We start from the raw sequence: 13,904 nt of genomic DNA on the forward strand, positions 1-13,904 counted from the left end.
AGACCACTTCAGCCCAGAGACTTCAACTGCCACTAGGGATGCACCTTAACCAATGGCCTCTGCTTTCCTCTCACACTGTCAGTCCTCAGCTGATCTTCGTGACCCCTTCATGCCTTCAAAACCAGTACCACCTGGGTGACTCATACACATTACCAAGTCAGGCTTCCCCACCATGAACAACCTTGGCCGCCTCTAGAACACAGCTTCTCTGTGATCTCAAGAAATACTTCTAGGCAGATTTCACCTCAGTGATGCTGGTCTCTTCTTAATCTCTGCTAATCATATCTTAGCTCCAGCTGACCAGCTTCAATTTTCCCAGTATCATAAAGGTTTTACTTCAGTAATTCTGGTATCTTCTTAATCACCAATGATTCTTCAGAAAAAGGCTAACAAGAACCACAGGATTGCTTTAGTAGTTTTGGTATCTTGTTAATCACAGTTGATTTTTCAGTCCCAGCTAACTAGATCCACCTGTTCTTAATACAAAAATAGAAAATGGCCTTCATATCATCTTTAAAATTCCCTCTGATATTTTACAAGCCAGTCAGGCCTCCATCTTCTGCATTTCTCTTAATATTTTTATCTTCCAAGTTACCACGGAACATCCCACTGAGGTCTCTCAACACTCAATGGCTCTTCTAGTCGAAAGTTACAATGTCCTTCCACAATCCTCCCAAAAACATTGTCAGGTCTGTCACAGCAATACCCCACTACACTGGTCTTAGTTCATTGGTCTTAGTTAGGGGTTCTATTGCTGTGACAAAAAAACATGACCAAAAGGCAAGTTGGGGAGGAAATATTTTATTTGGCTTACTCTTCAGAATTACTGTTCATTACTAAAGGAAATTGGGATAGGTACACAAACAGGACAGGTTACTAGAGGGAGGAGCTAATGCAGACACCATGGAGGGGAGCTGATTACTGGCTTGCTACCCATGGCTTGCTCAGCCCACCTTCTTATAGACCCCAGGACCAGCAGCCCAGTGAAGGCACCACCAACCATGTGCTGGGCCTTCCCCCTTGATCACTAATTGAGAAAATGACTTACAGTTGGATTTCATGGAGGCATTCCCTCAACTGAGTATCCTTCCTCTGATGACTCTAACTTGTGTCAAGTTGACACACAAAACTAGCCGGCACAGAGGAAAATGAAGAAAACATGGTATTCTCATGGTTCTGTATTTGATACTATTCTGCTAAAAAATCTCGTGTAGATTCATTGGCCTTTTCTTATCAAAATACATGAATTTTATAGGTACATCATCTCAGCATTCTTACCACTTTGGTATTCCTAGTTCATTGTTCAGAATCCTGCTGGATTTTATGAAGGTTGATTTTTATTTAATGCCTGTTTATAAACAAATGTCCATTCCAACTTACATGTTGTTAGCATCTCAACTATGAGCTACAGCATCATGGTGACTGTCTAATATCAGTGTCATTTTCACCACATTTATGGGTTCAGGATGGCTTGTGACTTGGAGGAGCAAGGATTGGTTAACTTTCAGAATGTTTTACAATGCACATGGAAACAAAGTGAGTTTGGTTATGTAAATGTTATGGTTAAAAGGGGCCAGGACTGCTCTCTTGTAAAGTGCTGCAGGCAAATGGATGGATCTAGAAAAAAATCATCCTGAGTGAGGTAACCCAGACTCAGAAAGACAAACATGGTATGTATTCACTCGTAGGTGGATACTAGATATAAAACAAAGGAAGACTAGACTACTACTCACAACTCCAGTGAGCCTACCTAGTAAAGAGGACCCTAAGAAAGACAAAGGGATTGCCCAACAACAGAGAAATGGATGAGATCTACATGAGCAAACTGGTCATGAGTGGGGGTTAATGAAGGGCAAGGGTCCAGGAAAGAGAGCTTAGGGGAGCGGGAGATCCCAGCTGGATCAAGAACAGTGAGGGAGAACAAGGAAAGACAGACCATGCTAAATGAAGACCCCATGGGAATAGGAAGAAGCAAAGTGCTAGAGAGGTCCCCAGAAATCCACAAAGATACCTCCACAATAGACTACTGGCAATGGTGGAGAGAAAGCCCAAACTGACCTACTCTGGTGATAGGATGGCCAAACACCCTAACTGTCATGGTAGAACTCTCATCCAATGACTGATGGAAGCAGATGCAGAGATCCACAGCCAAGCCCCAGGTGTAGCTCCAGGAGACCAATCAGTGAGAAACAGGAGGAATTGTATAGGCCAGAGTTGTTGAGACCTTGATTGGAAAAAGCACAGGGACAAATAGCCAAACCAGTGGAAACACATGAACTATGAATCAATGGCTGATGAGCCCCCAACTGGATCAGGCCCTCTGGATAAGTGAGACAGTTGATTAGCTTGATCTGTTTGGGAGGCCCCCAGACAGTGGGACCAGGACCTGTCCTTAGTGCATGAGCTGGCTGTTTGGAGCCTGGGACCTATGCAGGGACATATTTCTCAGCCTGGGTAAAGGGAGGAGGGGACTGGACCTGCCTCTACTGAATCTACCAGGCTGAGGTGAATCCCCAGGGAAGTCCTGCCCTGGAGGAAATGGGAATGGGGTGATTTGGTGGGAGGCCGAGGGGAGGGCAGGATGAGGGAAGACAGGGGATATGTATGTACTATTAAATTAAATTATAAAATAATAAAAAAATGTAAAGGTCACCAAACTACACTCATGAGCTGAAAAGCAGAACTTAAAACTAAGTTCCCAAAATGCAGAAGGTTCTGTGTTCAATGAAGGAGGTTAACATTGTGCAATCCTTGGACATACACTTGTGAAGGATCATTGCAGGGAGACTTCCTCTTCTGTGGTTGGGTGGGTAGGGTCAGGGCTCCAAAAGATTGTGGGTAACTGTGCTCTATCTGCTGATGGATATTGAGATAGCTCGTCTTACTATCCTTTGCCCACATTGACAGGACTATAAATTTATTCAAGCTTATAACCACAAGCATGTTATCTCATATGTACGTATCAATTTCAGTTTGAAAGTCAGACTGAACCCGTCCCTTGGAGCAGAGTAGCCCGAAGCTCATGCAGATACTTCCAGGTATTATCTCCATCACTAGTTCTACTGATTGACCATGAAAATACCAAACTCAAACTTTGCTTTTCCTTCACTATGTATCAGTTCATTTTCTGTTTCTAAAGCTTGACAATTGACACTGTATCATTATAAAGAAATGTAGTTGGCTTAGCTGGTAATTTTGGAAGATGTAAATCCAATACTAAGCAACCTAACCTGCTCATCCTCTGATGAGGATATTGTATGCTGTATCACAGAATGCTAGCGGACCTAAAAGAAAATGCCCAGATAAAGAAAGGAAAGACTGCATTGGGGACATTGAATTGTGTATTAATATATTCCAGTAGGAATTCATCATGGTCCAAAGGAGATAAAGCAGTAATGTAGGAGGGTGGTAGTCATATGTATATGAATTTTTTTATTTAGGTATGATGTTAAAGATCTCTCCAGGACAGAGAGGCTCATGATGCACAATGTGGTATGTGGTGACAAATAGTAAAGGAAAATATCACATGAGACTGAGGAAAAGCCGAAGATATACAGAGGTGAGGACCAATTCTCACTGGTGAGACTAGATGCTCCTCCATATCATGGACTTAAATAAATGAATGACAATTCTTCAAAAGTCCACAAAAATTAGAGGGTAAGAGTCTTAGTATGGTTGTAGAAGACCTCCACACCACAATATTTGAGATTTTCCTTCACCTAAAACACATTAGCTTGCTGGATCTTTTATCATAAGTGATTTACAAAATTAAGCAGTGAACTTTCTTGTAAAAAACACATAAGATCCTCAAGTTTATTCCCACGACTTGGTCACCAGACAAGGTATATTATAGTCTCTCCTCTTCACTTCTAGGATGAATCCAGGGTCCTTCTCTAGCTGTGACAAGCCTCAAACAGCAAAATCCTAAGACTGTGGGGATTAAGCCAGACATGCTGATCCAGATGAGCTTCTCCACTGTGTGATCCTGGGGAGCTGTGAGCATGGAGATTGTTGACAAACAGGTCAGGACCAACCAAAGCCAGCATAAGATAACTGGATTTCCATTCTGAGCAGTGCCCTCCTCTGTATAGAATTTGGCCTTCTATTTTGATGCCCTAAGCAGAATTTACTCTTTTCCCAGGTATAAGATTCCTAGGTCAATTACCGTGGGTCACCTTCTGAGCTCACAAAGGTCTGGATCACCTCACCTGATCTGGATGGGAACACTGGAGTATGACAACAGGTAAGGAGAAGAACTTTGAGAGGTAAAGCATATGCAAGAACCCCCAAGGTCTGAGGTAACAACAATCATGAAGGATTCTGCCTCATATTGTGGATCTTGAGACTTGATTTTGATGAATGTATGGATGGGCTGCACCTTCCTTGAACAGAAAGAAAGTGTTCGGTGGGACTGATGATTGACACAACAGGGTCACATTCTCTCCTAAGGACACAGTAATTCCAGAATGCACTTGGAGATTAGGTGTGAGGGGGATGTCCTAAAGAGAACACAAATGAGAGTTAAGGACTACAGTCATTCTCTGATGCCCTGTTTCAGAACCTAGTCTCTATATTTTAACAGACAGCCCCTTGTCCATTCTCTGGTTCCTAGACCTATTATTCCCTGAGATGTTCATCATCATTTTGATGATGAATCCCAGGTCTCCTCCCAGCTTAACTTGTACCAGATTTGGTCCATACTAAGTGAACTACATTCCTCATATGTGATCCGGATGTCTAGAGTGTCACTAGGGGCTGACCACACAGAGGATAAGTTGTGTGCCCCAAGGCATCTATTTAACCACCAATGGAGAAATTCACAGAGCCTAAGATGAAGTTGGCATGAAAATATTCAGCCTGAGACTGATGGACAGAGACCTAGGGAACATCACTTTCATCCTCCTTGGACAGAGCAAATCTGTTATAACTCATCACAGAGGGACTTTGGATAGTTAGGTATTCTTTAGGGGCCAGGACAGAGCCTTGTAGGGTTATCAGGGAGGGCTTTCTTGAGAGCCTAGAAGGAGGAAAGAGAGGAAGTCATCCATCGGGCTCTTGCAATACATTCCATATTCCAACCTGCTTTGACAGCTCCATGGCCTTTCATACCCTGGGCCTTAGCAGAAAAGAACACACTTCAGCCGTCATGTCAGAAATCCTCCTTGAGGGTTCTGGAGGTCATATGGGAAAGTGTTTCTGATGTCAAACAGTTGAGTGAATGAAGAGACTGTCTCACCTGAGACATGTATCTCCAAAGGGTTACTGGTCTCTGACAACATATGTTGGGCATTACTACAGTATCCATAACATCTGCAGGGCCCACTCTTGCTGGATGCCACAGAGATGTCAGGAAACAGAACCTGGGACTGTTCACTGTGTGTGATCTGTGCCTTTTGGGACCTGGAGAACTTTGGATGTGCTGTCAAAATAAACCCACTGTAGAGTTTTGATGAGACACACTGGAGGATCAAATTCCCACCTGATGTCACCATAGGGCTGGGAAAGGCTTACAGAGTAGGTTTGTCGTGGTAGACACCTAGAAGAGAAGCAGGCAGCCTGTTAAATGAAACACAGGACAAATTGTATCCAGCAGATGGGCTCTGGAAGTATACTTATGGAAGAATATATCTGAGGAATGAGGCAAAGATTGTGACAGTTAGTGTCCTCTCACCTGTCATCGCCAGCTCCAGTGTGTCACTGTGCTCTGACCAAACAGCAGATTTGTAAGAGCAACAGTGATATTTCCTTCATGATGCTTTTCCATGGTTGTTATGGAGAACATGGCCCTGTTAGCAAGATAGAATCTGTCAGTCCAAGGAAGTTTCAGGCATCCACAGTATCAGCTCACATCTGCTGTTCACTATCTGATCTGTTCAGGAGAGGACTGTGGCCTACACCATAATGTCCAATCAGGGACAGCTGGGAAGACACTCACCCACTAGCACTGGGTTCCTGAGACCCAGATTCAGTCCTGGGAACTCATGATCCAGCCTGTCTGAAGCACTCAAATCCTCTCCCAGCACCCTGTGAGTCAGGAGTGCCAAAGAACCCCACAGGGCACCCTGGGTCTTCATGGTGACAATATGATGATGAGCACGTATATGGTCTTCATGGTGACAATATGATGATGAGCACGTATACGGTCTTCATGGTGACAATATGATGATGAGCACGTATATGGTCTTCATGGTGACAATATGATGATGAGCACGTATATGGTCTTCATGGTGACAGTATGATGATGAGCACGTACATGGTCTTCATGGTGACAATATGATGATGAGCACGTATATGGTCTTCATGGTGACAATATGATGATGAGCACGTATATGGTCTTCATGGTGACAATATGATGATGAGCACGTACATGGTGGTAAAATGTGAGAGGAAGACAGGAGGAGAGGTTCATGTGCTGTGGTGAGAGGCGGTTCTGAAGAAGTGAGAGCGGGGGAGATGGGCAGATGCTTCTACCAGGGCTATTCTAATCTGGATAACCTGTGCTGCCACCCAGGCCAGATGACATCCAAGTCTGGAACCATGTCTGGTGGTGTGGTCCTATCACAGTTGGGGTCTATGTTGTCTATGACTCACAGTGCCAGCAAAGGCCACACAAATGCCCAGAGACTAGGCGACCTCTTGTAGCCATTTTGGTGTTCAAGGCCATGCTGCCACTAGGGCCATGGTGTCATCTGCAACAGGGCTGCTAATGAGGACCATATCTGGGTCTATAGCCTTACCACAGCCGGGGTCTGTGTTGATGTCCATGGCTCCTAATACCATTCAAGGCAATGCCGATGTTAGGGTTCTGGGCTGCCACATGGGGCCATGTTGGTGTCTCAGGGGCACACTTCCACGGGGACCATGTTGATCTGAGTAGCCTGTGCTACCACCTAGGGCCATGGTGACATCTGAGACTGGACTGCTGCTAAGAACCATGTCTGGGTTCTGTGGTCCTATCACAGTTGAGGTCTGTGTTGTCCATGGCCCTTGGTGCCACCAAAGGCCGAAAGGATGCCCAGGATCTAGGCCACATCCTATGACCACGTTGGTGTCAAAGGGACTTGCTTCTGATGGGGCCAAGGTGTCACCTGGGCCAGGGCTGTTGCTAAGGGCTATGTGTGGGTCTGAGGCCCTACTGCAGCCAAAGTCTGTGTTGATATCTGTGGCTCCTGACACCACCAAAAGCAGTGCTGACGCCAGGGGTCAGGGCCACTAGCAGTGGCCATGTTTGATTCCTAGGGCCTTGCTGTCATTGGAAACATGCCAATGCAAGTGGAGGGCACAGCCACATGGGAGCAGGCCTTGGCTGCTGCTGTGGGTCAGGTCTGGATCTGGGACCCAACAGCAGCCAGGATCTGCAGTGCTGTTCACAGCTTGTGTTACCACAGTGTGTCATAGAAACCAAGCTTATTGAAATCCGATGGCATAATGAGCCTGCTCTGTCCCTCCCTGACCCTGCCATAGCTGGCCCTTCCTATTGACAGACACTGGAGATCTGGCACTGTCCCCCCATGGGAGAGCTGACCCCAGCATTTGGAAGTTGCCCCAACACTCACCACATTATGGAATGAAAAGAAAGGAGGGAAAAATCTTCAAATCCACAGCAAGGTAGAATGGAAGACCCGTAATGTGGTGGTAAAGGAGTTTGCTGCCCCAACATTTAGGTCTTTTTCTGCAGCCAAAATAAATTTATTTCCTGGATCATTTCTCACAAGTGATGCCCAATATTAAACATTGAATGTTCTTGTAAAAAAAAAAAACACCTGAGATCCTCAAATTTATTTCCCAGACTTGGTCACCAGGCAAGGACTATGGCTGTCTCTCTTCTTCACTTCTAGGATGCACTTAAGGTCCTTCTCTGGCTGTGGCAAGCCTCAAACAGCAAAATCCCAAGAACTATGAGGATCAAGCCAGCCATGCCCATCCGGATGAGGTTCTCCACGGTGTGATCCTGGGGCTGTGAGGCTGGAGGTTGTGAACAGAAAGGTCAGGACCAACCAAAGCCACCATAAGATGACTGAATTTTCACTCTGACACCTCCCTACCCTGTCTAGAACTTGACCTGGTTCCATACCGTAAGTAGAATTTTCCTTCCTCATCTGTCATGGCTTCTGACATATTTTGTGGTTGCGTAATGGTATCAGGCAACCCTGAGAAACAAAGATTTGCTGGGTGTGTGCAATGCTCAAGAGAAGTGATTCTTTTTGTCAACTTTCATGTTCTTATTTTCTACAAATTCACATTTTTCTCATCATATAACATTATGAAAATGTGGGAAGAATTCTTTCTCTGCAGTAGCAGCTTCCTCCTGTTCTTTGGCTTGATCTCTTCAGCCTGACTATACTCTGAGTTCAGAACCGCTGGTCAAGGCTCTTCTTTGAAACAGAGTTTATCTGATTACAGAGCTCAGATGGAAAAATGTCATTTCCCACTTCACAGTATAGGAGATTTCCTGTGCTCCCAGCTTTGTCTGCAGTATAGAAGTCTGGAGGATAATACTCGCCCCCCAGAAAATTAACCTGCACTGATTCAACAGCTGAGAACCCAAGATCTAGCCACATGGTCTTATTCTTAGGGTCCCTGATTATCAGGTGATCAAAATGGTAACAGTCTGGGCTTCTCTTCCTATACTCACCCCACAAGGTTGCCATGATGCTTCTGTTTAACATTTCACTCACTAATCTTCCCATTGTTGTTAACACAAACAATGCAGTAAAAAAAAACAGAAACATATGCTCACAATGTACATGAATCCAGATATGTTCTAATAAGTACTGAACCTAAATCATCAAAGAATAGGCCAGTATTAAGCAAGTAAATTTTATATTTTAAATTAAATAACACTTGCATCCATATCTGGAAAGGCTATATGAACTCTAGAAGAGAAACCAGTACTGCCATGTTCCTAAACAAATATAATTTCTAACTTTGTTCTAAATGCTTATTGTTATACCCACAGGAAAGTGTAGCTCTCAACCCTCATCAGAAAAGGTTATTTCATAAGAGATGGGGGAAATCATAGAGATCCACAACTATCCAGAGATTTACAGGCCTCTGACCACACATGAGGGTTTTTTATATACTATCTATAACAACTGGAGGGCTCATTCTTGCTGGATGCCACAAAGATCTCTAAAACTGGTCAAAATGGGGATAAGTGGAGTAGGTGTTCCCAGTCCAAACAGACACTTTTATTTGTTTTTCAAGACAAGGTTTCTCTGGGCAGCTCTTTCTATCCTGAAACTCACTTTGTAGACCAGGCTGGCCTTGAACTGAGAGATCCACTGTCTCTGCCTCTCAAGTGCTGGGATTAAAGGCGTGTGCTACTACTGCCTGTCCAAAATGGATACTTTTAAAATACAAATTTTATACCTAAGATTTAAGAAACATCAAGGAAGTCATCCAGGTGGCTCTTGTAATACATTCCATATCCCATCCTGCTCTGAAAGTTAGAAGTACTCTCATATGCTGGGCCTTAGTAGTCAAGAGCTCCCTTCAGCAGTTATGGCTTTGAACCCTCCTTAAGGTAGAATGATTTATGACAAAGGATTTCTGGTGTCAGTTGAGTGAATGAGGCGAATTCCTCACCTGAGACATGTATCTCCAAAGGGTCACTGGCCTCTGACCACACATGTGAAGTATTTGTATAGTATCCATAACATCTGAAGGGACCACTCTTTCTGACTGTCATGGAGATCAGAGGAAACAGAGCCTGGGACTGTCCAGTGTGTAATAACTGTGCCTTTTGGGACCTGGAGAACTTCAGATCTTCTCCAGTCAAAATGAACCCATTGTATCCTTTGGATGAGACACACTGAAGGGTCACATTCCCACCTGAGGTCACCACAGGGCTGGGAAAAGCTGAAAGAGTAGGTTTACCATGGTGGACACCTAGAAAAAGAGGACAGAGCCTGTTAAATGATACATTGTCTCCAGCAGCTGGGCTATGGCTGAAAATGTTTAAAGACATATTTCCTGAGGGAAAATGTAGAGGGCACAATGTAGTCATACTCACAAATAATGTGGGAGAAATTAGATATGTTACTCATGAAGCGTGTCTGCTCAATGGAGGAGATAAATACCTGTTTTCTATCAAGAAAGCTAGGAATGGATGTTGTTAATACCCAAATGACCTTTCCATCTGTAGATCCAAACCTCACCTGAACCCCTCAGGATGTTTATTGCAGACTCTCCCTGCCTAGACCTTTATCATTGGCATTCAGTTAATAAAGATCATCCTTTGGGGAGATGTCACATATACTTTTTAGCCTGCTGACTTTGGCATTACTTCACTCAGAGACCACACCAGAACAAAGGCCCTTAGTATATAAAGTCAGTCTTCATGTTCAAGTGTACTTTGAGTTGAGTTTTGATGCAATTATACATAGTTGTTCACTAGAGTTTTGATTACAACAGTAATCTTTTTTTCCAGATTGTTCTGTGTTTAAATTTGCTTGCAATAAGTGACCTGGTTTCAGACTTTCAAGAGTGTGAACCTTCAACTACTATGTCAGCCTGATCTGAGTTTTCCTTATTACTTCCTTTGGGTCGTTTCCCTGCAAGCCACAGAGTTTTCAGGGGTCCACACAGGAAAAGGTGAAGACAAAGGTGAGGACTGTGACCCTTAATGTCCACTCACCTGTCACCACCAGCTCCAGTGGGTCACTCTTCTCAGTCCACCCAGCAGAGTTATAACAGTAACAGTGATATTGTCCTGCATTATATGCTCTCAAGGACGGGATGATAAACTTGGCCCTGTGATCAGGCAATGGTGCAGTCAATCTGTGCCAGGATTCTGGGCTTCCTTCTTTATACAGGATATACATTTGGGTTTCCATGGTTCCCTCACACCAGATTGTCACAGGATTCCCTGAGGTGATCACAGAGCCTGGCTCAGCCCAGATGGTGGGTTTCTGGAGGGTTCCTGAAAAGAGTTAAGTGACAGGGATGTGGGACTTTAAACAGTTGTACAGTGAATGTGAAACTCAGCCGTGACCCTTGAATAACAGAAGGACACATGGAACCATCTGAAGATCCATCTCTCTGCTAACCTACCAGGTTCCATTCTCACAACACCCCTCATTGGTTTCTGTACCTTGACTCCCACAGTCTGCATCTGTATCTGTGGGCTAATCTACCTGACCTTCCCTGTTCTCACCTTACTTTAGGGTCTCCTGGGGGAAACCTGTTTCAGGTTCAGTGTCATTTAACAGAAAGGCTGGGGCTTCCTCTGAGAATAGATGCTACAGTGTGTCATTACCTTCTGACAACATGTGAGGATAGCTATCGTCCATCTTTTATTGAGTGTGATGGGACCCATTGGAACCTGGCTGGAGAAAGCCCGGTGTATGCATATTGTAAGCACTTGGAGCTGGAGAAAGGCTTATCCTTAATTAAAATCAACCAGTTCTATCTCTGATTTGAGATACATGAGAGGATCACAGAGCCTTCTAAGATTACAACAGGGTTTGGCAGTGAAAACAGGGTGGTTTTTTGTAGACATGTAGGAGAGATACATATGGACTATTAAATGGGTTCACACAGTCTGGGTTGTCCCTCAGACCTGACTAACACATGGATATATTCAGAGCACACTTTTATCTTAAGAGTCACATCTGGGGATCCACATGACTCCAGACTATCCAATCACTTGTTACCACAAGCTCCAGGGTGTCCCTGCATTCTGACAAGACAGCAAAGTTGTAGGAATAACAGCGATATCACACTGCATGCAGTGCTGTCACAGAAGGGATGGTGAATTTTGTCTTATTATTGTGATTCTTTTGGGTCTGTCTGTCCCAGGGTTCTAGTCTTCCATCTTTGTGTAGCACATATCTTAGGGTTTCTCAGGTCCCCTCATACTAGATGGCGACAGGACTGTCTGATGTGATCACAGAGCCTGGCTCAGCCCATAATGGGGGATTACAAAGGGCCCCAGCAAAGCAGTAGAAAGAAAAGAGATGCATCTGTTGGGAGAATTGCACAGAGAACCATTGCAGGGACACGTAAGCTGATGTGCAAGAGCAGAAGGACACATAAAGACCACTGCAGCTGAAGTCTTCCTGTGTCCTGGCCAGTAGGTGCCCAGGACAAATCTCTCCTTCAATAGCCCTGCCTCTCAATCAACCACCTCACATCGGGTCCTTTCCTGGAATCCTGGGTCACTTGTAATTATAGTCAAAGGAAAGTCCTGTACTTTATTACCTGAGACCAGAAGCTCTAAGACGTTACTGGGAACTGACCACAGCTGGGGGATGCTCAAGGAATACCCATAGCATGTGAACCTCCACCTCTGGTCGGGGGTCACAGGACCCACTGTGAACAGGGCTCGAAATTGCTCAGGGTGTATGTACTGTGAGGGCAAAGCCGGGGAGAACTTCTCATCTTCCTTCATCAGAATGAACCCATTATACGAATGTTGTGACACACATTGAATGGTCACATTTCCTCCTGCAGTCACCACTGGACTGTGAAGGGCTGACAGGGTCACATTGCTTTGGTGAACTCCTAAAAGAGAAGAGGGCAAGAAACATGTGACTGTGTAGTGTTTTTAAACAACCTTCAAATCAACTCAGGCTTATTTGAGTCTTTAATTTCAACATAATAACAGTTCCCACATCTACTTCCTGACAGCTATCTAACCACAGACAGAATCCTTTATGTATTAATTTCAATAATGTTTACTGTATCCTCATATGCCCATATGACCCATATGAGAAGCATTTTCCCCTCTTCACATATTTAAAAATGGGGTCCTAGTGTGGACATTCTCCTTTCCTGAAAGCAGGTGCTGGGGTTGTAGAGGGGTCCTCTCACCTGTCACCACCAACTCCAGGTAGTCACTGTGCTCTGTTTTACCATTGGGGCTTTTATATTCACACCTGTATTGGCCTGCATTGTACCATTCAACTGATGAGATAGAGAATTGGTCTAAGTTTTCGGTTTCTAATAGGGTTGTTGGTACCCAGCAATCTGGACTTCCTTCTTTGCAGAGACGGTATTCCTTGGCCTCTAAGGGCCCTTGACAGAAGAATGTCACCTGGTCTCCAGTGGTTACCACATTTCTTGGAAGTGCTCGGAGTATAGGTTTAGAGAAGACCCCTGCAAGGAAAATGACAGTTGGTTCCCCAGAACTCCCTCTCAGATATGAGCTCTCAGACGCAGGACATTCTCGGGCACCCCCAGCATCAGCCCACACCTGCTGTTCTCCATCTGCTCTGTTCAGGAGTTTTCTGTGGTCCCCACAAATGATGTTCAATCTGGGACCGCTGTGAAGACACTCACCTGCCAATGCCGGGATCCAGAGGCCCAGATGACTCAGTGCTGCAAAAGAGATACCTGTGTTTGCACTGAGATATCAGAAGGTATCCACTTCCCAGCCATCTAAGTGGCTGAGACTTCCTGAGGGCACAAGGCATGACTGTGGGGTGGATTCCCTCTCAGACAAGAATTCTCCCTCCCCATCTTGGCATCTCACCAACACAGAGCAGGGCTGTGAGTAAAGTTGTCATGGCATCTTCCAGTTGCCACAAGTTTGCAGATAGTTGGTCCCTTTGCCAAATGGAAAGAAACAAAGTGTATGGGCTATGGAGGCTGTCTTCCCCTTCGTGTCATGAAGATGAAATAGGAGCAGCCCTTGAGGAAGAGGAACTCCTCTTCTCAGACATGTGATGCTTCTTTCCCCACTGCTGTGGTGGGTTGGGCTTCAGAATATGTGGCCTCTGCCTCTTTCTGGTCCTTTAGTTTTTGTGTTTGTTTCTGAGACAGAATCTCTTGAATCTCATGCAGTTTTCAGTCTTCTTCCTCTTATCCCTCAGCTTCATGTGGATTGGGATTACAAACCAAATCTGATTGTGTAACATCTAATTCTGCCTGAATGCTCCCAGTGACCTCGGACCAAGACA

General features: G+C 44.7%; 2 protein-coding genes across 2 annotated transcripts in view; both read right to left on the reverse strand.

The window, feature by feature from the left end:
- The window catches only part of LOC131902818 (leukocyte immunoglobulin-like receptor subfamily A member 6), a 32,197-nt gene extending 25,432 nt beyond the window's left edge, over positions 1-6,765 (reverse strand). Inside the window, exons 1-2 of the mRNA XM_059253775.1 lie at positions 6,738-6,765; positions 4,166-4,226 (exon numbers count right to left, since the gene is read on the reverse strand). Of these exons, the coding sequence (XP_059109758.1) occupies positions 4,166-4,226; positions 6,738-6,765 (89 nt within the window). The remainder of the gene's footprint in view (positions 1-4,165; positions 4,227-6,737) is intronic.
- A 15-nt stretch (positions 6,766-6,780) lies between these two features.
- Positions 6,781-13,602, reverse strand: LOC131902834 (leukocyte immunoglobulin-like receptor subfamily A member 6). Its single transcript, XM_059253776.1, has 8 exons — positions 13,478-13,602; positions 13,285-13,323; positions 12,817-13,101; positions 12,205-12,507; positions 10,640-10,924; positions 9,589-9,891; positions 7,846-7,965; positions 6,781-7,169 (listed from the first exon to the last, which is right to left on the reverse strand). The coding sequence occupies exons 1-8, from the start codon at positions 13,509-13,511 to the stop codon at positions 6,781-6,783; spliced, it is 1,758 nt and encodes a 585-aa protein (XP_059109759.1). The 5' UTR covers positions 13,512-13,602.
- Between the last annotated feature and the right edge of the window lie 302 nt (positions 13,603-13,904).

The sequence above is a fragment of the Peromyscus eremicus genome, chromosome 1 (assembly GCF_949786415.1).
Source record: "Peromyscus eremicus chromosome 1, PerEre_H2_v1, whole genome shotgun sequence".
NCBI lineage: Eukaryota > Metazoa > Chordata > Mammalia > Rodentia > Cricetidae > Peromyscus > Peromyscus eremicus.